General features: G+C 35.4%; 1 protein-coding gene across 1 annotated transcript in view; it reads right to left on the bottom strand.

Annotated features, from left to right (window-relative positions):
• LOC131320819 (uncharacterized WD repeat-containing protein C2A9.03-like) overlaps window positions 1-20,469 on the bottom strand; it is a 154,593-nt gene extending 134,124 nt beyond the window's left edge. The window contains exons 1-3 of the mRNA XM_058351692.1: window positions 20,273-20,469; window positions 3,570-6,292; window positions 1,900-2,178 (exon numbers count right to left, since the gene is read on the bottom strand). Coding sequence (XP_058207675.1) covers window positions 1,900-2,178; window positions 3,570-6,194 — 2,904 coding nt within the window. The 5' untranslated portion in view covers window positions 6,195-6,292; window positions 20,273-20,469. The remainder of the gene's footprint in view (window positions 1-1,899; window positions 2,179-3,569; window positions 6,293-20,272) is intronic.
• Window positions 20,470-27,640: the final 7,171 nt, after the last annotated feature.

Genomic DNA, 27,640 nt, shown 5'->3' on the forward strand with positions numbered 1-27,640 from the left:
TGCCTAGAGGCTTTGATAACCATTCAATCTTTCTTTTCATAACTGTAGTCCCTTCTTTCCCTAGTTGCATTTGATTAAAAAAAATTCATTCAAATATGTGTCTGAAGTTGAACTACGATTAGATTAATTCAAATAAAAAGGATATTTTAACTTCTCTTTTTCGGTGGAAACAACAAAAACAAAAAATCAAGATTTCAGCAAACACATCTTTTCGAGTTACTCTAAATCCTTTAACTAATATTTATCCAGAATCGATTTAGTCGAATAAGAAAATTAAAACCAAGAAAGGTTTTAACCATATTGCAATGGTCCGTCAACATCTGAATATGATGAGCGCCGCATTAGATTATATGAGATAAGACTTTGGACATATATAGTTGGTGAAAATGAACCACATGATAATACAAGTAATATCAAAGCACATTTGATCGACGAACATGGTCTCTACAAGGACTGGCTCATGCTATTGATTGGGTCATTTCCCGCCCTTCTTTTCGCAAAGTCCCAGTGCAGTGACCCACCTATTTGCCTCCATAGCCATGTCGTGGATAAAGTTAGAATAACTTGAGAGGTAGCATATTGTTGTCTAAAAAAATAATTCTACAATGAAAGCCAAGAGCTACCCACGTTCAGCTCCCACTACTGTCCTTCAAAAATATACCCACGTTCAGCTCTCACTACTCATTGGCAAAATGCACGAGCAATTGGGACAAATACGATAGCTAAGTTTTGATGTCAGACTGATAATAATACGAAAGTAAGCCGATAGGGAAAATGTTAATCACTATCAAGTTTGAGCAAAGGTGAATAAAGGATGACGATATGTTAATCTATGTTCTATTATGAACGGAATGCATTAATCCCACGGTCCAAAGCCGAATGCAACTATTTCAGATAGATCTATTTACGAGCACTATTGAAACAGATGATCCATAAAAACATCGAGCTCATATTTAGGCAAATAAAATTCAGGCTAATCTAGATAAAATTAACTAAGCGTACTATATGTATGCAACCTGACAGTATTGTATGGTACTAGAATAAGTAACGAATAAGGATAATTCAGTAAGATTAATGCAAATCGCAGAGTAGGAATATATGGCTATTTGCTATCTACCATTTCAAAACTATAGAGTTTATCCTAAGCTTATAATTTTAAAAGATGTACTACTACGTCACGGTACTAATTAATGCGAATTTCAAATGAAAATTCTACTACATTTGAGTATAATTTTCTCCAGATACATGTTTGTGTAGATAATAAGGTACTATTTCTTAACTAAAGTATAGCTTATGTGTTTTATGTGGGTTTTTTTTTTCAGCAATCAAGTCTCTTTTTTAGGCCCATAAGCCCATCGTATCTATGAAAAATGTTAAATGGATCAATCATAGCATCACACAATTTCATAATATTCAATATATATATATATTGTATGTTATCCATCTAAAATTGACATGATCAGTATAAATATCTAGTCCTCCATGTACTGAAAAGAAATTCCTAACTTCCAAAAAAAAAAAAAAAAAAGGACTTGAAAGATGTCATTGCACTTGAAAAGGGGGAAAAACAGAGTATACTGGGTCATACAACAAGTACCATTCATTATATTTGTATGGTGTGTGAGGAACGGGGGGACGTGTGTGTGTGTGTGTATATGAGATAGCGTGAGAGAGGCTGAGAGGGGCATATATAACTGTCCATGATAATGTTACGTACCCTATTCAAATGTAAAGCATGGTCTAAGAACCGACATGAAATTAAAGATTCAAAGTAAGATGACAGGATAATGATAAAGCAAATGAATCTTTTTTCATTAAAAAGCGGATAGTAGCAATTAATATCATAGATTAATTAGAATTAACAATATCAATTAAAGTTCTCAATTTTCTGAAACATACCTCATTTCTAAGTCCATCTTCATCTATTTCTCCCTCAAATTCAGCTATTCCCTTCAGGGTTTCACACCTATATACTTCAAGCCTTTCTAGATTCTTTAACTGTGGATGCATATTGGATGGAAACACATGCATCAGTTTCGCGCATCTTCTGACATCGACGGACTTCACTTGGCAGAAAGACCCTTGTTCTTCCAAAACAGCTATTGATTGCTTGTCCCAAATCTTTATTATGTTACCCAGCTCATCAATAGTCAATTCCTCCAAAGCAGGGAAAATAACCTACAAAGTAGTTTGATAGATGAATCATTAGGACTTCTCCATGTAAAGGTTGCTCGCCAAGCATTATCAAACAACTGCTACACAAGGAATATATAAGTCAGCCACTTGTTTGAGATCAAAACCATAACGTGCACTGTCCTCCGAATAAGACCCTTTCATTTTTTGGGAAATACTAATTAAGTACCCCCACGTTATGGGTGTGCCCAAATTAAAAAATGTTTTGCTTTTTCATGGTTAATTGTATACCATTTCTGGTAAATGTTATGACGGGCCGGGGGACAACATAAAATGAGTTATTTTGAAAATGCTATGCCGTTCTGAAAAATATTATGCATCATGATTTGCTGAATTGGTGTGCATTGTTTTGATAAATGTTACACCATTTTATGAAAATAGTGTTGTTATGAAATTTGTGCTTATTGTTACGCCATTTCTGTTTTTCTTGCTATGCCCTCATGTGGTTAACTGTATGCATTCATATGGTGAAAGTCAAAGGGGTACTAAATCCCCAGACAAAGTTGGGGATAATTAATTAAGCATTTCCCCTCTTTTTTCCTTTTCTTTTCTTTTTTTAAAATTAGAAGCCCACATTTGTTTTACATGAACTTTTGAACTAGTGTTTGTGGGATTGGTAGTGGCGTAGTCAGAAATCTTTATAAGTGGGGGTACTTTTTAAACACATTTCTACCAACAAGTATTTGAATAAGCAATTGTAGAATAACAATAAAAAAAATTCGTACTAAAAATAAAATTCCTAACATAGTTTTTAAGAAAGTAACTTAGATAAATAAATAAAATAAAATTGTTTGAATTTTCTCAACGGATCAAATCTAAGAAAAATTCACTACACAATATTAGCAATCTTGCTCCAATTGCTAATAAATGTTAAAAGTATAAAAAGCGTAGCCTTTGTTTAAGGCACTTTTGAGTAGTAAGTGGAGGTTATTTTTTACATTAGACATCATTTTTCTATATGTGAAACTAAAAGTTAAGAATGGAATGATATTCGAAATGCCTTAAGGTGATTAAGAGTAAAATTATGAAGTACAAATAAAAAGAAAAAATGCAAGAAATGAAATTAAAACATAAAATTTGCTACAATATATATATAGATAACAAGTCTTTATGGAAAAACAAATACGCAAAAGAAAACGTTTTTTTTTTGAAACTTGACAAAGACAATAGGGATGTACGTTCTAAAAAAAATGTGAAAATTTTGTAATACAAATTGTCATGACCTTTATAATTTAGGATAAAATTAAAATTAATAAAAAATTATAGTGTTGATCCCTCTGTCCCTCCACCATTGGGGATTGGATTGCCGTCAATGGGGCACTAAAGCCGACTGTTCATTGCTCAATCGAAAAGGACTTTGATAAAGCTTCAATTACCTGTTCATTGAAAAGAGGTTGGGCACGAGCAGAAAAGCTTCCCATGGTTGTTCCCATCTCCTCCTTTTCGGCAAAAAAGCTTATGAGGTTCGGAAGACTTGTCAATTTCAGTTGCTTTAGTTTACTAAACTTCACCTCACCTGTGATTTCATTTTCATCTTTTTGCCTTTCAAATCCAACTATTCCCTCTATGATCTCACAGGAGGTTACTTTTAGTACTTCCAGGTGGACAAGTCCTCTAGCGGTGGTCGGGGAGAAGAGATACTTTAACTTAAATTGTTCAATACTTAACACAGTTAGCTTATTGAACAACTGTAACGGATGCACGGACGATTCTAACTTGAGGATTAGCACTTCAGCTTTGTCCACCAAAGGGATGAATTTATTTCTTAATTGAATCCCTTCTAGTTTCAACATGCATGTTCGAGAAATTAATGCTTCAAAATAATCGAATTCTGAACCCACTGATATCCTAAATCCCTTTAGGTCCGCCAATTTTAGATCCTCCTTGGGTAGTAGCTCGACATTAGGTACATGGATATGTAAAGTGGTTAATTGAGCATTAGCCAATGACTCTCTTAGCTCCTCGAGGCTCACATTGTCTCTGCTGCTGGTGTCTTGTTGCTCGTCTGTTGTGGCCTCCCATTTGTCAAATGTCATTGGAAAGTATAATTCCTCCAGGCCAGTCAAATTGGATATGACCCCTCGTGGAATCACCATGAGTTTGTCACAATCTTGGAAATCTAACACCCGTAGACTAGTCAATTGTCCGATCTCTGGTGGCAACGCCTCGATATTAGAACCTTTAAGACTAAGCACTTCAAGCACTTCAAGGTTACTCTTCAAGTCCTCAAGTACAGCAATATCATCCAACTTGCATTCATTCAGATATAGCATCCGAAGGTTTTTCAATTTTGCAAGTGATGACGGGAGTCGCCGCATACGGATTCCAGTAATAGTTAACACTTTAAGTTGCATCATCCCATTGAAAAAGTTGTCTGGAAACTCAAGATCCGAAAGTTCGCTATTAGCAACCATTAAGGTGTGGAGTTCTGGATATACCAACCCATCTGAAAGCCCTTTAATACTTTTGAAACTTAATGACATTGCTTTGTAGGATGGTCCATTTGTGGGATTCTGTGGCAATCGAAGGGCACCATGATCTACCAGAAATGCTTCTTTCTCACGTGCAATTGAGATACCAACATCTCTAATGACATCATGAATTTTGACAACAGTTTCATGATCGCCAGTTGACAACAAAGAAGCTGATTTGAGGACATCAACCACTGTACACATGGCAGTTCTTGCTTCATCAAATGTACGAGGGTTTTGAGCAAGCAAACTCCTTGCCATGCAGTGTCTCATTAACTCGTCAATCGGAATCTCAGCATCCTCAGCAAATAAACAACAGAGCAAGAAACAAGATTGCGCATCTGAGGACTGTAACATATCGAAGCTCACCCATAAGGAGGCCCAAACACTTGGGTCAATACCTTCAATATGTGTGAGCATGTGCCTCTCTAGCTTATCCAAAGCATTCTTCCACGTGTGGTATGGCCTATCTTCCAACGCGGCTCCAAGAGCATTTATGGCGACCGGCAATCCTTTGCATTTTCTACACACTTCGCGTGCTAGGGAATCTATTTCTGGCCGAGACTCGATAGTATTTCCCACCTTCTTCTTGAACAGGTTCCATCCTTCTTCCTCCGGTAGCACTGCAATTGGAAAATTTCTATCGACTTTCATTGTGATTCTTAACAAATCTTCCTTTCGAGACGTTAGCACAACTTTACACCCTATATGTCCTTCCATGACAGGAATACCTATTGCCTTCAGGTCCACCTTTTCCCAAATATCATCCAATATTACTAGATATTTCTCGCCATTCTTGAATTTATTCCACAACTCAATCGCTCTTCCGTTTTCATCCTTCCTGGCATCCAATGTAAAATTCAATTTGTCAGCCAGTTTTTTTTGTATGTCCTTCACATTGTGATCCTTGGAGACAGCTACTAGCGGGACTTGCTTAAAAGTTCCAGCATCTAGCAATTTTTTGGCGACCTTCTCGACTAATGTGGTCTTACCGACTCCTCCTAGCCCATGCACGCCAATCATTTCAACATTGGGATCTCTTAATGCACCCACAATATCCTCAAGAATTGGCGTCCGAGAATCCAGGTGAATATAATTCTCGGCAGATGGAAATTCAAGTTCTGGAGGCGGCGGCTTAGGGTGTGAAATTTTATCAAAATGGCTTCCCTGAGCGAGTTTCTTAACAGCCTCTATGTTCTCTTCTGCTTGTTTGCTCAATCGGTACCGCCACTTGATGTTAAGACTTGAGCATGTACTTTGCCTCATAAGGTAAACGTAAATTTTCATCGTGTTCGTGTCCGTTCGCCAGTGTGCAACATCCTCCTCAATCACTTCACCGCGACCAATGGCCTCATTGGCTTCTCTTTCGATTATTTTCCTACGATCTTCAAGAAATGTCATTTCCCTTTGCAAATTGTCCAAGTTTGTCCTGTAATGACAAACATATTTTCCTGCTTTAGTCACTGCTTTGACGGCTTCATCAAAGACCATACATCCCAAATGCTCAATTATGCCTTGCGGAGTACACATTTTTCTGCTAGGGCGTTAGAGCTCTTCTGATACTTCCAAAAGTAATGTGTACTTGATGGGATTCAAATTTGAGAGAAGATAAATAAAGCTCTTTGTATCTGGAGTAAAAAGGAAAAAGATTATTAATTAGAGGGAAAAAAAATCATAAGTTAACATAACAGGAGGCTCCTCTTTGCTGATGAAAAAAGAAAAGAAAAAATGAAATTAGATTAATACAACACGTACGTGGTAAATAGATGATCACCCTAATTGATTTTCATTAGTTTGTAGATCCAGTTGGTTCACTAAACTCTTTAATTCTCTCCTTCTACGATTTATGTATGCGCATATAATCGGAGAATGGAGATCGTATCCTTGAATTGTGCTTGTTTTGTAGTCTTTTTATTCTTTGACGTGTAATCTAGGGAAAAAAATCAGATACGCTCCCTTATCTGTTACTGTTTATCACTTAACACCCTTCATCTTTAAAACCAATCACACACACCTCTTCATCTATGAAACGTTATCACTTAATTTAGTCCAACATTTGGATGGAAAATGGTACATTGACTGAAACGCCCCTTTTTAAATAAGGGCTGATGAAATTAACCTTTTTCACAAAATAAATTTTAAGCTCCACTATCAACCATTTTGCTCGAAATTCAGTGAAAAATCAAACCAACCCAATTAAAGAAAACAGATACATATATGGTATCGCCTCCAATGTTAATCACAACACATGCATATATATACCATGAGTTGGAAGCTAGTCAATAAGGACGTCCTATCATTATCTCCAGAAGAAAAAATGTACTAAGAAATGTGATTATTTAGAAGGTGTGAGTATTGATTTTAGTTTATTCTTTGAGAGATAGAGGGAGTATATAGTAAGGAAAAAATTGATAAATAATACTATTATAGGACTGAATCCTAATCCATGAATAAGAATAGGATTAACAAACATTATGAAAGCTCCACTTAGGACCATGATTTAATTTATCCTTAAATCTATCGATTTGGTGATCTTTCGTAATCAGCATTTATCAGCTTGTCCTCACTTACCACTCTTAGGTTGAGATCTTTCGTGGGTACTTCTCAGTCCGACAATGACGATCAAAATCATTCAACTTTTAAATCTTGTCCATAATATTAATCATGCCAAAAATCATGTCGATTGGAGAAAAATATAGTTACACACTCAACAAATGAATTCTGAGATTATATCTTTCCATGCCAGATGGGCATACTTTTTGGCACAAACAATTCTTGAAGAAATTTTGGAAAAGAACGATTTCGACTATCTTATAGGCACGGGACGCCGAGGATGGAGAGACGTATGGAGGGACGTGTATGTGTGGGCCCCTGAGCCACCCAAGCCCGTTCCAAAACTTTGAATAAGTACTTATTTGTAATTTTTAAGCTAAAAAATTAGGGATGTACACGGTCCGGTTCTTTAGAAAACCAGTAACCGGACCATTTTAAATGGTTCTAGAAAATTGAGAATCAGAATTTAACTAATATATGCATGGAACCTAACTAGAACTAAACCGCAAAACCGGTCCGGTTTTATCCAATAAGCATCAAACACTTATTCACAAAATATGAACCCCTAAAATTAAAGAAATAGGAAGATAATATGCTGGAATAGGAAAGGAAGGAAGAAAATAAAAGCTTTCCTAACAAATGAGATTTCATCTCTAATTAAATTAAGTTTAGCAAGGAAAAAATTAACCTACCAAATTCAAGTACATATTTAATTACACACATATATGTATTTCGATATTTATCTTAATTTTAAACGGTCCAATTCGGTTCTAACCACGGTTCATTAATTGAGAACCAGTAACCGAACCAAAATTAACGGTTCTTATTCTTTTGGAACCATAACCTGACCGTAAAACCGCAGAACCGGACTAAATAGGACGGTTCAGTCCGGATCGATCAGACCGGTTTTACAGTTCGGGTGGTTTTCTTGAACACCCCTATAAAACATAATGGGCTTACTGAAATCATTTAAACGATGCAAGAAAATTTTAAAAATTATTTTCGTAAGCCCATTATTTTTAAACTTGAAAATTATAAATAAATACTTATTTTTTAAGAAGGTTTTTGGAACGGACACATCTATGTACAATATAAGATACACAATAAATAGTTTTAATGTACTCTACTGGTCCCCCTAACCTTCAAAAAATTAAATATAAAGTGGTTAATGGAGTGGAAAACAATTAATTCTTGTTGTTTGTGTATGAATGTTTGGCCAATTATAAATAGAAAATAGCTTATAATTTTTCTTGTACAATATTATTCCTTAGATTTAATGACATATTGAATTATTAAATTGTATGCAAGGAAAACTTAAAAATTCAATAACCATGTGAATATGAAATTCATGTTCAAAGTTTTGCCCCCCTCTATATGTAAATGCTTGCTCTGCCCCTACGGGACCGGGAGGGTTCACAAAAGACCTGAACCTAAGGGTGTAGTTCAATTAAGTGACTGCAAACGAGATGATTCCCATATTTTCTTAGAAGAAAAGGAAATTGTGTTTTGAAAATTTTTTGTTTCTAGTCAGCTAAAATTTTGGACAATTTTTTGTAGGTTTTTACCCTTCGACAAATAAGTTAACAAACTTTTTTTCAACTTTGAACTACGAGTTCTTTAATACTGTAGACAAGTTAATTTCAATGAGCTATATATATGATATCTAACACTATAATAAAGACCAAAAGATTAAAGTTATAAGGGCAGCATACGTGAATAAATTAGCTAGTAATCACTATTATCCTATGGTTGATTAATAGATATCACTATTATCCCACTGCTCATAAAAGCACACTCATCAAAATTAAGCAAATAGTAATCACTATTATCCCACTGCTCATAAAAACACACTCATCCCAACAATATAGAATGATTTCAATGAGCTATTTTATATATCTAACACTATAATCAACACCAAAAGAATGAAGTTTATGGCATACCTATTTTACCAAACAAATAAAAAAAAGTTTATTGCGTACCATGAAGTCTTTTAATTAAAATTCTACTTTTGGAAAATTCCAATGAGCTTCCTTGAGGATTTTTATAATTACAGAAATCCTCACTCAAGTTTCAAAATTGAAAATGACCTCCACCAATGATAGAGTTGTTCTATATTAACCACAAAGTTTTCTTTATCCCCAATTTCATTTTCACCCTCACTTGGGAAATAGAATATCATCCTAATTAAACTACAATCTTCTCCAATAAATGCTACGCTGGAGTTTGAACTAACATAACTTATTCTTGTTTTTTTAATTAGTGATTTATTTGGTGGTTAGTCTTTTCAGAGATTTTGTTGACCGTGTTTATCTTTTTTGAATTTTTTTAGAAAAAGTAAAAAATTATACGGACAACCTTCTAAAAATTAAAATTGTGGGCTCCAAACAATTGAGCTGCTTTTTAATTGGCAATTCAATTGACAATCCACATAGTTCCCTTGTATCCCATTTTATCCAATTAGTGTTATCGGTACCCGTCTTGAACTTTGCTTTAGGTGATTAGTTTAGATTGTATTTATTGTAGAATTCTAGTTTTGCCACCATGTGGTTGGATATATGAAATTGTAACGGCCCTGATTTTCGGTAAATAAAAATTTTGTTAAATATTTAAATTTTATTTTTAATTACTTGGTATTACTTTTAAAATTCCTTTTCAATTTCTAATAATCCATCGTAATTATACTTGAGGCTTGTAAAAATTGAATCTTTCAACCCCGGGCAAAATGGTCATTTTCTAAAGGCAAGTATGCTTGTAAAAGCACTTGTATATTTTTCTAAGTGAGTAAATAAAATCCTTAAATCATATTTCTTGGCTAGAAACTCTACTTAGCAAGCCTAGTTAGCTTCTAACCGATTAGTTGAAGGAACCTAATTACCAAGTCATCTAGTTACCTTCTTCTAACCCTAGATGAACCTTTACCTATTGGTCGATAAAAGTTAGGAAAACTTTTACCCATTGGATAATAGGAAACCTAGATTTTTTATCAAAGATATTTTATACTAGATTTGATAAAGTACTCATATATAGTTATATATAGGCTTATAAACACATGCCTAAAGTATATGTATATATTATTTAAGTATTTATATTTCTTTACTTCTTTAACCATTGGTCAATAACTACTAGGGTAAATATTATCCATTGGATAATAGAGTAAATCTTCCAATAAGTACTAAGATGACTAAATAAATCTTTTCCTAGATTCACCATGTGGTTATATATTAGATTATATATGTATGTACCATGGATTTACTACCTAGATTTTCAAGTACATAATCTAATATTCTATGAGAACATGTGCCAATTTGAAATATTTTAATAAAGATTTTTGATTTGAAAATCTACCTAGATTGCATAGTACATATATATATATATATATATATATATATATATATATATATATATATATATATATATATATATATATAAATATTACCTCACCCTATTATCCTTTGGTCAATAAAAGTTAGGAGAAATATTATCCATTGGTTAATAAAACCAATCTTCCAACAAAGTACTAGGATCCATTAAATAGTTTCTTCCTAGATTTTCCTATGTGTTCATATGCATTAAAATATGGGTGTATCTAATTCCCTGGATTTTTAAGTACACTAATAACTATATAGTACTAGTACTTCTTGAATTATTTAAATAAGGAAATCTTGTTCTTATATTTTATTGGATACTAGTACTTATTTATATATTTGAATATATGGATATGTACATATATATTATATAATATAAATACCATAGATTTTTCAAAGTACATGATCTAATAGTTTAATAGGAGCATATGCCTAATTGGAAATACTTTAATGGGAGTTGTACAAGCAAAACTTCCTAAAGTACAAATCGAGTCATTTAAGGCCTTTTACCCAATGGACAATAATTGTTAGGAAAAATTTTATCCTTTGGGTAATAGCCAAGACTTTTGCTATAAATAGCATCTCATTATTGACATTCAACTCACACCTTCCAACCATTCAACTTATCTCTCTAGAATTCTTGAGTTCTTACTTTGTTCTTTCTTGTTCTTAGTGTTCTTGAGTTCTTCTTGAAGTTCTTCAAGAAACTCATCCAAAACTGCCACTAAACCATCACTCCTTGTTCTTAGTCAAGATTTAGTTTCGAGAGAAATTTTTCTCTTTCGAAGCTACCGGAAGCCAACTTTAGGAAGTCACTCCGTCCGATTGTCAACTTACATTTCGGAGTCGTCACTACCGCCAAGAAGAACGGTAGATTTTCCCTATCTACTACTCCTTAGTATATGTAGTTTATCCTTACCTACTTACTCTAAGTATACGTAGATTAATCTTAATCACTATCCCTAAGTATATATACATTGGTTGTAATGCATGAAGAGTAATCTTATACACTCGATCTTTAATTATTCGTATTTTGATATTTTGAATGGTTATGAGCATGACTTGTAATATAGAGTTGGATGATCTTATTAGATTAGTTTCAAGATTTTAATGATTGATTTTATGGTTTCGTACATGAGAAGTCCTACCGCGGAGTCTATGCATGTAACGAGACACGAAAATTGAGAAAGTAGAAACATGACACCTAGGGTGTGGTTAATGAAAAGACGTATTTGAAAAGGGTGAAATGTTTGGAAATCGCAATGTGGCCGGACGTGGTAGCCTATTGTGTGGTGTGAGTTTTGAATGTGTTCCAATAGGAATCCAGAATAGCGGAACCATTGTGAGACTGTATGAGTTCCCATGGGAACCCGTAGCGGCGGAACCATGATGAGGTATGGTTTGGTTATCCGCGGAGAGGAGCCAATGCAAATTGTGTGCCAATGAAAACTCGGTGCGGCGGAACCATTGTGAGGATACTCGGAAACTCGAAACGGCGGAACCAAGGTTGGGTGTGTTGAACATGATTTTGGAATATGAAAAATGATGACACGGTCTACAATGAGTCGCATAGGAGAAACTCAAAAAAATCATGGATACCAACGATAGTTTGAATAGAGAATGTGGATGTGTTACTGTTACTGTTTGTGGTATATGATCTGTTGTTTGTAAGTTATGGGTTAGTGGGTATGGATTGTTTTATTGAGCTCTTGTAGCTCATGGTGTTACCTTGGGTGACCCTGACATATTATATTGGTGGCGACGCTAGTATAATGTGTTAGACCTTGTAGATGATCAAGGCAAGCTTTACACCTTGGAGGCTTTTGGAGCTGAAGAGCTGGCTAGGATGAAGGAGCAGGCGGAGCTGTAGTTAGGAACCTTAGATTCTCCTCCATTTTGTAATGAAAGTACTCTTATGAGAGTTATGTTGTAATAAAGAGCCAGACTGTTTTTGAAATTTCAATAAAACTGTTCTTTTAACGCTCTCAAAATTCCAGGCGTTACAGAAATAGACTATGAAATTTGGGAGACTTGTTTGTTACATAAAAATATAAAATTATAATATGAATTCGATAATTTGTTTGGACTCTTGTGAGGACTAATTTAAGTATGGTTCAACGGATTGGAGGCTCTGTTGTAAGACGTGTGGTTGATTATTAAATTGATCAATAACAAGAGGTGATATGTTCGGCCGTAGGACTTGTGATATTGTGATAAATATCCATATATATGAGGATTAAGGAGTTGGATAGTAGAAATTTGGATTTTTCAGGCTGTACGACTAGTCAAACCAAACCTCTGAAGAAGCTAGTGCAGCCACACCAGTCACGGTCCCTCCACTAACTTCAGGTTACTCATCCGGTGGGAATTGAACCCCAGACCTTGAAAAATTCTCCTAAAACTTGGGCATCCACCCTAATTACCGGGGCAACTTGTGGGTTTGGATAGATGTCGAATACTTTGAGCTTGGCTTACTTGGTTTGGGCTAGAATTATTTTGGATTGTTTCCATGACTGCTAATTTTACATACATTGTCTAATGACTTGGTTAATTATCTTGTCTTCTATTTTCAGATAGTTCTTTTGGGTGAACCTTGAACAAGGCCGACTTATAAGAGAGAAGAGAGGTGAGAAAATATGTGTTTTGGGCCCCAAAAAAAGGCTACAAATGAGGGTCCCAAAAACTCTAAGACTTATATATATATATATATATGAGTCCCCTTCTCCTAAGGACCACCTTAACTTAATAAAATAAGAATCTCCCTTTCCCGATAGAATTTTGATGATCCAAGCCGCTCAATGTGTTTAGAACGTAATTTTAAGGGTACCCGCGAGAAATCAGCAAAAAAAAATGATTGGAAAGGCTTCATCCGAGCAGTTTTTGTTTATTTTTTATCGAACGGTTCAAATACAAACTGCTCGGATGAAGCCATTCCCGGTCATTTTTTTTGCTGATTCCTCGCAAGTACTCTTAAAATCACGTTCTGAACAAATTGAGCGGCTCGGATCATCAAAATTCGAACGGAAAATGGGAGGAATGGAGAGGTCCTTATTTTAACTAAAATAAGGACCTCCTTATTTGAAAATGACATATATATATATATATATATATATATATATATATATATATATATATATATATACATACATACATACATATACATACACATACACATAGCCAGTCTCAAATGAGGGAGTCCGTATTTTAACTAAAATGCGGACCTCCTCATTTCTTCTATTTTTCGATCGAACTTTGATGATATGAGCCGCTTAATATGTTCATAACGTGATTTTAAGGGTATCCGCGAGAAATCGACAAAGAACAATGATTGGGAAGGGTTTCATCCGAACAGTTTTTGTTTGAATCGTTCGATAAAAAATAAACAAAAACTGCTCGGATGAAATCCTTCCCGATCATTTTTTTTGTTAATTTCTCACGGGTACTCTTAAAATCACATTCTGAACACATTGAGCGGCTTAGATCATCAAAATTCGATTGGAAAGGGGAGATCAATATATATATATATGGCGGTTCCGGAGACACTTAAAAAACCCTCCAAATCTTAATCTCATAGTTCCTGATCAAATTTTGATGATCTGAGCCGCTCAATGTGTTCAGAACATGATTTTAAGGGTATCCGCGAGAAACTGGCAAAAAAACTAACCGGGAAGGGCTTGATTTGAGCAGTTTTTTATTGGACCGTTCAATAAAGTTCAGTAAAAAATTATTCGGATGAAGCCTTTCCCGGTCTTTTTTTTTGCTGATTTCTTGCGAGCGCCCTTAAAATCACGTTCTGATCATATTGAGCGGCCCGGATCATCAAAATTCGATCGGAAACTATGAAGTGTTTTTTTAAGGGTCCCCGAAAACGCCCCGTATATATATATATATATATATATATATATATATATATATATATATATATATATATATATATATATATATATATATATATATATATATATATATACATACAGACACAGTCCGGTTCAAGTCCACACCCCTTTCCATCCGTACCTCCCTTTTCCGATCGAATTTTGATGATCCGAACCGCTCAATATGTTCAGAACGTGATTTTAAGGGTACCCCCATGAAATCGGCAAAGAAAAAACACCGGGAAAGGCTTGATTGAGCAGTTTTTTATTTAACCGTTCAATAAAATACAAACAAAAAATATTCGGATAAAGTCCTTCCCGATCATTTTTTTTGCCAATTTCTCGCGAATAACTTTAAAATCACGTTCTGATCACATTGAGCAGCTCAGATCATCGAAATTCGATCGGAAAAGAAGAGGTGTGGACGATGTGGGCGGAAAGGGGTGTGGACTTAATCCGGACTATATACATACATATATATATATATATATATATATATGTGTGTGTGTGTGTGTGTGTGTGTGTGGGCGCGCGTGCTCCTAATTTTTTTTTTGCACTAAGTCTCCTTACACAAAATAGCCCCATTGGTGGAGTTATTAATTAAAAATACTGATTATCAACTTTCGTAGCCATAACCCATTACACTAAGAAACGGTAGAAGCGATCAAAAAAAAGAAAAACGTTTGACGTCTGATGACTTGAACGGAAGGAACACAACAACCAACGACAGTGAATGAAAAATACTTGCATATGGCATACCTTGAGACCCCTCTTTTACTATCTCCACTTCTATCAAGTTTCATTATCTTGAGCAGTTGACCTAATTGGCAAAAATTTTAGGGTTTTATTTATTTATGATAATGGTAAATCTTCTGTAATAATTTTTTTTATAAAACTATTTGTAAACCAACTTTTGTATTAAAAATATAGGGATGTCTCATTCAAAAGGTTCGCCTTCAGCCTCCAAAACTTTTGAGTCGGTTCTGACCTTGAACATAATTTCGGAGACATATTTGTTGGTTTGCCATTGGGCCGGGGGGGATGGGGGGCGGGGGCCGGGCGTGGTGAAATCACATTGGGAGACGTCTATGTATTACGGGAAATTGATTATATTGTGTCATACTATTAAGGAGTTTTTAAATATTCATCCTTATTCATCACTCCTCGTAAGTTTTCATCCTTTGACTTTTTTGCACTTATGTTTTCATCCTTTCTCTTTTTTAATACCAATTGTACCCTTACAAATAAATATGCATAACAGATGTTGCCTAAATAGGTGGCATGTAATTAGGTTTTATGTGATTATGATTTCCTAATTAAATGGGATTTGATTGATGATTTGAAAATGAAGGGAGATAATTCAAATCTTTGTTATCTTTTCCAAAACTTTTTAAAACTAACTTAAATCCATTCCATATACACACCAAATCCCCATTGAATAAACACATCATGAATGGAAAGAAAAAGATATATATCAGTACCTTCACATTGCAATTGGAATTAAATATGGCAATTGCTTTATTTATTGGGTTTGACAAACCACATCAGTGGATATGGTTCTGATCCATTGTCGTCTTCTCCTCCGCTGTCACTGGTGATTCCTCCGCTGCAAGCCCGCCATCGGAGATTCTAACCCAAGACAAACTCATTGCCGCCTACTACCTCCCACCTCTCGAAGCTCCTCTCCACTGTTCACCGCCTCCGCGACCTTGACTTTTCCGTCCGATCCACATGCATCCACGATGACTCCTCCATCTCCTCGTGTTCTTGCTGGTTAGCTCCGTTAGTTTTGTACCTTTTTCGTTTCATGGTGTTTTTTGTTTCAAACGTGATGTATTTTTTCATATTGTTGAGTTTTCATTAATAAAACATTGTATATTCATATTTTTTCGTGGTGTATATTCATGAATAAAACATTTTATATTCATGTTTTTTTATGCTATTTTTTCGGAATGTTATGGGTTTTCAAGTTTCGCCGAGAAATCATGATTTTGGTTTATTGTTTTTCATGATAAATTAACCACGAAAAATATGGTTAGTTTGAATATTGTGTATGTTATTAACCACGAAAAATATGGTCAGTTTGAATATTGTGTATGTTATTAACCACAAAAAATATGGTCAGTTTGAATATTGTGTATGTTCCGAAATATTTCTTAAGATTATTTTTCAAATAATAAAAACATGGTCAATCCACCATGTTTCAAAAAAGGGGCTATTTTCCTGAAATGTTATGGGTTTTCTAGTTCCACAGAGAAATCATGATTTTGGTTTATTGTTTTCATGACATATTAACCATGAAAAACAAGGTCAGTATGAATATTATATATGTTCTGAAATATTATTTATGATAATTTTGCAAAAAATAAAAATATGGTCAATCCACCATGTTCCAAAAGGTTTCATGATAATACGTGCCATAAATGAAAAAATAAATATCGTTTTCGAATGTAAATCGGTGAAATTTGGTTATTACGAATCTTTTAAGCTTTGAAATCATATGTCATAATTATCTCCCGTAATTATTGAGATTGAATCCCACTAAATTAGGAAATGGTTGAATCCAACTAAATTAAAAAATGGTTGAATCCCACTAATTTAGGATGTCAATTTAATAAAACATATATGAATATATTATTAAAAGGGTAAGATAGGTAATTCACCATCTGAAAGGATGGAAACATAACTGTTCAAAATGACCGGGATGAATTCTTACGTGGGATGAGGTTTGAGGATGAATATTTAAATTCCCCTACTATTAATGATGGAGTATTATGGATGTGGCGTCTGTTTTGTTTAGCAATCTTGTTTGTGGTTATATATATATATATATATATATATATATATATATATATATATATATATATATATATATATATATATATACACATACATACAGTTTCTTTCAGGTCCACTCGTTCGGATTTTTTTATGATTAGGATTCGTGTCTTAGCTGTTGGATTGCGATGATTCGAGCAGCTTAATGTTTTCAAAACGTGATTTTAGGGGTACTCGCGAAAAATCAGCAAAAAAAATAATCGGAAAATGCTTGATCCGAGCAGTTTTTTACTGAACCATTCAATAAAAAACTATTCGGATCAAGCCCTTCCCAATCATTTTTTTTGCTGATTTCTCGCAAGTACCCTTAAAAATCACGTTTTGATCACATTGAGCGGCTCGGATCATTGAAATTTAATCGGAAAATGGGAGGTCCAGACCGTGAGGCGTCCGGACCTGAAAAGATCTCTCTCTCTCTCCCCCTCTCTCTCTCTCTCTCTCTCTCTCTCTCTCTCTCTCTCTATATATATATATATATATATATATATAGTCCCCTTCTCCTAAGGACCACCTCATTTTAATAAAATAAGGTCCTCCCTTTCCTGATCAATTTTTGATGATCCGAGCCGCTCAATGTGTTCAGAACGTGATTTTAAGAGTACCCGCGAGAAATCAGCAAAAAAAAAAATTGGAAAGAGCTTCATCCAAGCAGTTTTTGATATGTTTTTATCAAACGCTTCAAATAAAAACTGCTCACATCAAGCCCTTTCCGGTCATTTTTTTTTTTGCCGATTTCTCGCGAGTACCCTTAAAATCACGTTCTGAACACATTGAGCGGCTCGGATCATTAAAATTTGATTGAAAAATGAGAGAAATGGGGAGGTCCTTATTTTAGTTAAAATAAGGACCTCTTCATTTGAAAATAATTGTGTGTGTGTGTGTGTGTATATATATATTTTATAAGGGCGCTTCTAATGAGGGTATACTTATTTTCGTTATTTGCGGACTTCTAGTGTCAGCCGTTAGATCATGATTTCAATTGTCCGGATCTATAAAAGATTTATGACCGATCACAATTAACTTTTCCCCAGAAAAATTTCATTAAAATCTGGATCATTAAAATCACGATCCAACGGCTACCAGTAACATCCGCAAATAACGAAAATAAGGGCGCCCTTATTAGAAGTGTCCTATATATATATATATATATATATATATATATATATATATATATATATATATATATATATATATATATTCAAGGTATTATGTTTTTGTGCTTGGCAAGCTTGTATCCACTAGTCACCAACATATCTTTGAATCTCGTCGGCGGCAAATCTGTGAGGCCGTGGTGACGGTGCACGGTGGTGCTGCCTGAGGTGGACCGGATGGGGCATGTTGAGGGCTGCTTTGCAGTGACGCTGACGGAGGAAAAGGTTGTTTTTCATTTTTTTTGATGTTGTGGCAGGGGTAGTTTTGGGTATGTTTTTGGGTTGCTATGGCCTATGAGGCCGATTTAAGGGATATTTGAGGTTGGTTTGGGGGTCAGGGCTGATTTAGGGGTTTTTGTCAGGTTGATTTTGGGGTTTGTTTCAGGGGTGATTTGGGGTCTAATTTTGGGTTGTGAGGCTGACTTAGCGGTATTTGGGGCTAATTAAGGGGTTTTTCGGGGGCTGTTTTTTCTGGTTGATTTGGGGTTTTTGTGAGGTTTATTTGGAGTTTGATTTAAGAGAAAAACTTTGTTATGGAGGCTCAGTAAACTAAGTTTTACGGAGCTCGTCCAACTTTTGGACGATCTGAATTGAAAACCAATTTTCACGGTCAAAAATATTTTTTGCCGATCAAAATTTGAAAATATATCTTAACTATTGATTGCCAAGATTAACGGATGAGATTATACGGAACCGTTCCGTGAATAAATTTCTCTCTTGATTTAGGGGTTACATGGGGCTATTTTGGGGGCTGATTTTGGGACACTTTGAGGCTGATTGAGTGCCGCTGTGGTGGCTGATTATGTAATGTCTAGGGGTTGTTTAGTGGCAGTAGTAGGTGCTGATCGTGTAAGAACAATGATGGCCGCAATGGGCTGTTTGGGTGGTGTCGGTTGCGGAGTTGGCACTTCGCTTAACTGCATTTTTCTTCTTCTTGTTTTTTTCTTTCAAAATTGTATAACATTAAAAGGCTGTGAGATAGGTTGAGAATTTGCGAGAAATAGTAGGAGGGTACTGTGCACCCTCCAAGACTCTTTCCATATCTTTCTTTTCTTATTTTACGGTTTTAATTTTTTATTCTTGTGATGAAAGAAAATTTTCTTTGCTGATAAAGAAAAATGTTCATTGTTTTGTCTTGTGTTTGAACATGCATCATTTTCCCTATGTCTTGCAATCTTTACTTGGGCAAGTTACGTTAGGCGTGAAGCCTGATGCTGTTTCTGCGTTTTCTGGAAATCCTGTTTTGATAGAATTGAGGGCCGTCCGGACGGCTCTCAGTGCACAAAAAACAGGGAGGTCTTAATATATTTCGCCCAAGCGGTCGTGACTTCCACCCGGGCGGCCCGTTCTTGAGACAGAATGTATTCAAGCCCTAAAACAGATTTTTAAAGTTAGAACTTCATATTTTTTTAGAGGAAAAGCTGTTGTACTTGTAGAGAGAGACTAGGAGAGTTTCCTCCATTGATTCTAGCGGATTGGTGTGGTTCCTAAGGAGTAGATAAGTTGCCGAATCTTATATATCTGTGTGTTCTCTTTCGCTTCCTCTATTTCTCTAGTTTGTTTTTCTGCGATTCATAGTATCCAAGATCATGAGAGTTTGTGTATTGGTGAGTTTGAACTTTTGTCTCCAATCCGAACAAGTTAATGGTTTGATTCTTTAAACCATCATCTTACAAGTATTAAATCTTTTAAACCTTGCAAGTTATACCATTGTTTACCTTCTTTTTCCTTTTCTGTTTAGGGGGCACGCACTTGTATAAAACAAGGAGCTATTTATAACCATGTATGTAAAATCAGATGAAACCGAGACTGCGTTGAAGGCATACCTTTTACCAGTTCTCCGACCAAGCTAGGATGTCTTAGTACTCTAGGCCTCCGGGGCACTACGCACCTCTTGTCGCAAGCATAAAATGAATAGGAAACTCGAGTTTTGAATGGCAGAGAGTGAGATGATCGTTGAATGAGAAGTTGTAAACAAAATTTTATATTTCGTCACCGCACTTGATGATCATAATGCCCACTAGTTCTGAGAAAGAAACTCAAAATAATGAATTATCTATAGGGACTATGGACAGTATAGATCAACAGAAAAATTATTAAAATTGACGGTATATTTATCACCTAATAAAATGTTGGGCAAAGTTTATTTTCACCCCCTATGGCTATCGTCATGTGCGGATACCTCCCTTATGGTTTAAAACTGACCACATAACCAACCTGTGGTTTTAAAAATGTGCGGATAGACCCCCTACTGTCATGTTTTCCATCCATATTAACGGAAGTGTATCTCATACGCTTCTAGAATGTAATCTAAGTAATTTATAATATATTAAATAAATGATAGAGTATCTCCGTAAAAAATCATTTCGATCAGGCATCAATAACCCAGTGATCTAATTTTTAGTAAATTCAAATTTAAAATTTTTAATTTCATAACAAAATCGATTCGACCATAAGTTTTTCATTTTTTGATTGACTTGAATTTTGGCATACATGTAGTACTCGTCAAAATTTACAATATCAACGGTTTGGATATAATTTTTAGCATAGGGGATGATGTGATTAGATTTAAAAAAGAAGAAGAATCAAGGGACATGATGATGATATATCGGTCTTTTAATATTGTGTTCATTAATATGGATGGAAAACATAACGGCAGGGGATCCATCCGCACATTTTCAAAACCACGGGTAGATTATGTGGTCAATTTGAACTATGATGGGGGTATCCACACATGACGATAACCACAGGAGGTCAAAGTGGACTTTGCCCTAAAATGTATTTGAATTAATGATGATAAACTTATCATGCACGATGATAAATTTATCATGCACACTGAAATGATAAATTTATCATCAATTCAACAAAAAGATGGTAAATTAATGGTTAGTAATCAAGAAAGAGGAAATTAGAGGCAGCAAAAGCGAACGATTGGAATCCTTCTACTTTATCCTCCTCGAAAAAACACAACGACCATATTTTAAACTCATTGACCAAGTATTTAGCCTCTTATTCCTTTTCCCTCGTCCTCTTAACTTATACCATCTTATTCCTGATGTGTCTACGCTAATACAGTCCAGTATAAAAACAAAGAGAGTTGTTTATAACTGCATAAATTCATAAGCAGAAGAGGACTTAGTTTCTCCGCACGTAGTCCCAAATCGGTGGAATTTGTCCAAACGGGAATCCAATCTGGATGATCTAAACTGTTCATATTATGGGGCTCATCAAGTAGTAACTGAAAACAAATTCAAGTGGATCAAACACCTCTAAGGTCCATTGGATCCGAACACTGTAGTTTTGCAAAAATTTGTTACACCTTTTTTTTTTTCTCCTAAGTAAAAGTGTTTCGATGAAGTGGTTGCCAATTTTTGATCAACTTGAATTTTTTACATTGACGGAGCGTATTCAATAAGCCCTATAATACGAACGCGCAACTTGAATCATCGAGATGAAAACCGATTGTGAGCCTGCTGCACCAGACGGTCCCAACTGCAGAGAAGCTGAGTTCATCAAGTAACACTGAGAATTCACCCAAAAACATAAAGGCTTTGTTTGATTGGTAGTTTAGTTTAGTTTAGCTTTGGTAGTGGGTGGAGAAAGAAATAGGGTAATGATTGGAGAGAGGGATAATGATTGAAGAGAGATAAATGAAATTAATAACTGGAGATACAAGGAAATGATTGGAGAAAGATATAGGGTAATGATTAAAAACAAAACTAGCAACCGAACACAGTGAAAAATAACTCCAAGGAATGCTTGAAGGAATACCTCGTTCTTGGTTACCAACCAAGCTAAGATGTCTCAGCTGGTATATAACGCCTCTGGTTCACCACACACCTTTTGTCGCAAGCCGAATGAAGGCAAAGCTATGGGCCGAATAAGAATAGGAAACTACATGTTTGAATGAAAACATTGCTTTAGTTACAGTTGAATAACCACATTAAAAATAATGCTACAAGTTAGTTTTGAAAACCAAACGTAATAAAAAATAATGTTATACGTCGGTATCTTCAGAAGTTGATTTCTGGCCAATTAAACATGGTTTGATAATTTAACAACTGGGTTCATGTCAGAGTTTGACTCCTCCTAACCCCACCCTCCAAAACTAGTATATAATAAGCGGTTGGCCTCATGATTAAGGGTGGAGATTTAAGAGTTTGTTCCTTCTAGATCTTTCTTTACCTCTAATGTGTTACATAGCCAAATAATATAGACTTTGCCCTAATTTAGTGGATAATAAGATCGATCCTCTAATAATTAGTCGAAGTGCGTGTAACTCTATTCCTAGTTATCAAATGTATAGCTATATGTACATATACACCAGGCTTCTCCTAAGGGATCCCTTACATACCTTATATGCAGACTTTTAACATGAGTCGTTGGATTGTGTTTTCAACGGTTCGGATCTGCTGGTTTGCAGATCCGAACCGTTGAAAACACAATCCAACGACTCATGTTAAAAGTCCGCATATAAGGTATGTGAGGGACCAGCAGATCCGGACCAATGAAAACACAATCCAACGACTCATGTTAAAAGTCCGCATATCAGGTATGTAAGGGATCCCTTAGGAGAAGGAGACTATGTACATATATATGATGTTCTTTCACTTTCTTAAAATAAAATCACCACATTTTAAAAAGAATACAACTAGTCTTAAAAAAAACAAAAACAAAAACAAAAATAAAAATACGGAATGCAGCACATGGAAGAACATCAAAGGGAATAGAACAGATCTTGGTTCCCATACCCACCCATGTGACAGTGGAGGTGATCCATTCTCTGCATTCCATAGTTCATCAATAAAACAGATCTTGTAAATCAAAGACACCTTGCAAGAGCTCTATTTTGAGTATTTTTGTTTTTAGAGTCTTAGCAAATAATCAGATCTGTTCAATAAGTTTAAAATATGTTTTTAAGTGCTTTCGTGAAAATCAACTCATTCTGATATCGACAAGGCCTTGATCGACTCATTCATTTTATGCTATCAAAATTAGGGATAAAACCAAATCAATCAGATACCAATATCCAAATTTTTGTTTTCAGAGTCTCAGCAAATAATTGGAGCTATTCAGTATGTTTAAAAAATGTTTTTAAGTGCTTCTATAAAAATTAGCTCATTCTGATATCGACAAGGCCTTGATCGACTCATTCATTTTATCCTGTCAAAATTAGGGATAAATCTCGATCAATCAGGTACCCATATCCAAATAAGCTAATTTTCTATGAGAGTCTTAAAAATATGTTTTAAACATATTGAACGGCTTCGATTATTCGTGAGACTCTAAAATAAAACAGGTGTTAAAATAAGTGTTAGTGGAACCACCCCATATATATATATATATATATATATGTGTGTGTGTGTGTGTGTGTGTGTGTGTGTATATAGAGTTCTCTTCTCCTAAGGACCACCTTAACTTAATAAAATAAGGACCTCCCTTTTCTGATAGAATTTCAATGATCCAAGCCGCTCAATGTGTTCAGAACGTGATTTTAAAGGTACTCGCGAGAAATCAGCAAAAAAAAAATGACCGGAAAGGCTTCATCTGAATAGTTTTTGTTTGTTTTTCATCAAACGGTTCAAATAAAAACTGCTCGGATGAAGCCCTTTCCAGTCATTTTTTTTTGTTGATTCCTCGCGAGTACTCTTAAAATCACGTTCTGAACACATTGAGCGGCTCGGATCATCGAAATTCGAACTAAAAATGGGAGAAATTGAGAGGTCCTTATTTTAGTTAAAATAAGGACCTCCTCATTTGAAAATGACTGTGTGTGTCTATATATATATATATATATATATATATATATATAAAAGCAGAAGTGGACTCAATTTCTTTGCGTGGAGTCCCAAATCGGTGGAGTGTGTTCCAAATCGGTGGAGTGTGTTCACACGGAGATCCCTTCTTGGTGATTTGAATTGTTCATATTGTGGGGCTTATCGAGTAGTAAGCAAACACAAATTCAAGTAGATAAGACACCTCTAAGGTCCACTTGATTTGAACACTCAGTTTTGCAAAAAAAATTGATAGACCTTCAATTCTTCCTAGATAAAAGCTTTTCGATAAATTGGTTGCCGATATTCGATCAATTTGAATTTTTTCCACTGAAAGAGCATTCCATGAGCGCTATAATATGAACAGCTCGAATCATCAATATGTGGAAACTGAAAGTGAGCAAGTTGCACCAGGCAGTCTTTTTTGATCCGCCACCGGGCAGTCTCAACTCTAGATCAAGTAACACACCCCGAGAATTTACCCAAAAAACACAAAGTAACACCAAGAAATTAAGCTTGAAGGAATACCTCGTTCTAGATCACCAACCAATTAAGCTAAGATGTCTCAGCTGGTAACGTCTCTGCTTCACCACACGCCTTTTGTCGCAAGCCCAGTGTAGTCAAAGCTATGAGCCGCATAAGAATAGGAAACTACATGTTTGAATGGCAGTGTTTGATGTTTGTTGGGAAGGTTTTGCTGGGAGAGAGGAAAACAGATCTAAGGAAGGAGCTTTCCGACTGAGTGTCGTTGTGCTTGAAAGGGATTGAAGTGAATGGAAACATGGCTTTAATTACAATTGAATCACCACATTAAAAATAATGCCACTAGCTAGTTTTGAAAAACAAAGCTAATAAAAATAATGGTAGACGTCGGTATCTTCATAAGTTGACTTCTCTGGCCAATTAACCAGTGAGAACGATGTAATGAGAAATTAAATAATGGAAACATTATTTTAAAAAAATTGGGTATAGCTAACCAGCTGTCAACAACTTGGTTCACGTCGGAGTTGGACTCCTCCTAGCCCCAGCCTCCAAAACTAGTATATAATGAGCCAATGATGAGCCGTCCGACTCATGATTGAGATTCGAGATTTAAGAGTTTGCTTCCTCTAGGTCTTTCGTTACCTCTAATGTATTTACAGGGCCAAATCATATGGATTTTGCCCCACTTTAGTGGACAATAGATAGATCCCTTAAGAATTAATTGAAGTGCGTGTAACTTGTCCTGAGTATATGATGTTGTTTCACTTTCTTAAAATAAAATCACCACATTTTAAAAAGAATACAACGTACTACTCTTACAAAACACACAAAAAAAAAAAACAAAAAACTTAATGCAGCACATGGAAGAAGGCGGTATCTCACCCTTTTGACTTTTTGGCCCTAGAAATGCCAATTAATAGTAATATTGCAGGGAAAAACAAATTAAATAGTTTAGTCGTTAACTCTAAGGGGTTGGCTAAGTGGTCTTGGCATGTAACTTAGGTGTTTGCTTTATTTTAAGGTCTCAGGTTCGATTCTTTTTGCCGGCCAACAACTCTTGGGGTCACCTCACCCCCATGTGTAAGCGTGTAAAATAGCTGTAGTAGGGTCTGTAGGGATCAGTCCAAGTTGTGTGCAAGCTGGCCCGAGACATCCTGCAATACCAAAAAAAAAAAAAAATTAGCTGTATTCTCGGATCTCATACCCACCCACGTGACAATTGTGGTGATCTGTTCTCTGTATTCCATTAGTTCATCAATAAAACAGATCTTGTAAATCAAAGACAGCTTGCAACAGCTCTAGTAATCCTCATAAACAAGGAGGGAACAATGAAAACGCTCAGACGAGGATCAATATATTAATTTGTTTGCATACTCGAAAATACCTAATCGAATCACGTTAGTGTATATAAACATTCATGTGTTTGAAAGTGGGGGTGGCACCTTTGCAATTCCCCTCTATGTGGCTCTGCCATCGTGTATGAAGCCTTAAAGACAATCAGTATTACATCAGTGCGAAGTTAATTTTACTTTATTTTTCTGAGTTTTCTCGTCAAAATCTTTTGGGGCTACTCCTTCGTTTGGACATGAAGAATCGAGAATGTATAAAAATCTGAATAAAAGTTTTAAAATAAAAAAAGAAGTTCAAATAAGCCGATCTCTATGACACGACTTTCGGATTTTGTTTCGTCTTTAGAAATTTTTTTTTTTTGGAACTTTTGGCCATTACATTTTTGTTTGTAGATTTAGCTCGTTAAAATGATTGATTAATTCAAAAAAAGAAAAGATACGAAGCTAATAATAAATTCAAACAGAATGACATCAAGGACAATACCCAAAATTCATCCATTCGGGCGGTTCAGCCTTACTGGATGTGGTAAGTTCTTGGACTTTGGTGGTTATTGACTTTGAAGGATTCAAGATCCCCAAGATTTACTCCTCTGTCCCATTTTAGGTGAGAGGGCGAATGCAAAAACATCTTTCAAATAATCCTAACTACTATAATTCGTAAGAGCGAAGGTGATCCATGTTGTTGGGTCATCACAGATTCTAAACATTTTGGTGGATTTTGTTGGATCGATGGCTCCCATTGTAACGTCTCTGGATTGTGAACTTGATAGTGAGGAGAAAAGCTTCCACTACGTACCACAGTTGGTTGCCCAAACAAACTCATCCACTGGACCTGAAATTTCGGGGGCTTGAAGCGAAATTCAAAGAACTCCAAATTTTTTCTTTTTCGGCTTATATGTTGGATATTAATTCTTTTTTAGGTCATATGTTGGGTATATTTTTTTTTAATCGGGGAACTACAAAATAGTTGGGAGCCCTATCAGAATTGTCTTATTTTCTTAATTCACCTCTTACCTCATGTATAGCCATTTGCTTCTCAAACTTGACAGCAGAATCTACTGCCAAATGGGCCGCCTCGTAGAAGGCATTACACATTTCATCAAAGCAGTGAGCTTCAGGGTTGGCAGCCCAATTTGATGGAACAAGTTTGCTAAATTACCCAATTTATGGAACAATATTCCGAACGGCGCATCTTTCACCTAGCTACTTCATTTTCTGAAACACCATTAGCTTCCTTAGATGATGACAATTCAAAAGAAATCGTCCCTGCTACGTACGTACTGTCGAAACTCTTTAAATTAATTAACCGTTGTGTTAGCACTTTGAAATTGTTTTTCCATCTCATAGGGATTCGTACATGGGAACCACGACTCCATCGAGTTGGATTCTTCGTGATTTATTTTGTTCTTCCTCCTTAATTACTTCCCAATGCAATTTCATATTCTTCCACAAACTGTTTCAAGGTGAAATGGCCCTAGCTAGCTAGCACGTGATGACTTTTGAATGAGCGGGACTCCCCATGTCAAATGATTAACTTAATACGGATGGCATTGCTTTACTGTTATTTTTTGTCCGTGGAAAGCCTTCT

This window comes from Rhododendron vialii, chromosome 3a, assembly GCF_030253575.1.
Source record: "Rhododendron vialii isolate Sample 1 chromosome 3a, ASM3025357v1".
Taxonomy (NCBI): domain Eukaryota; kingdom Viridiplantae; phylum Streptophyta; class Magnoliopsida; order Ericales; family Ericaceae; genus Rhododendron; species Rhododendron vialii.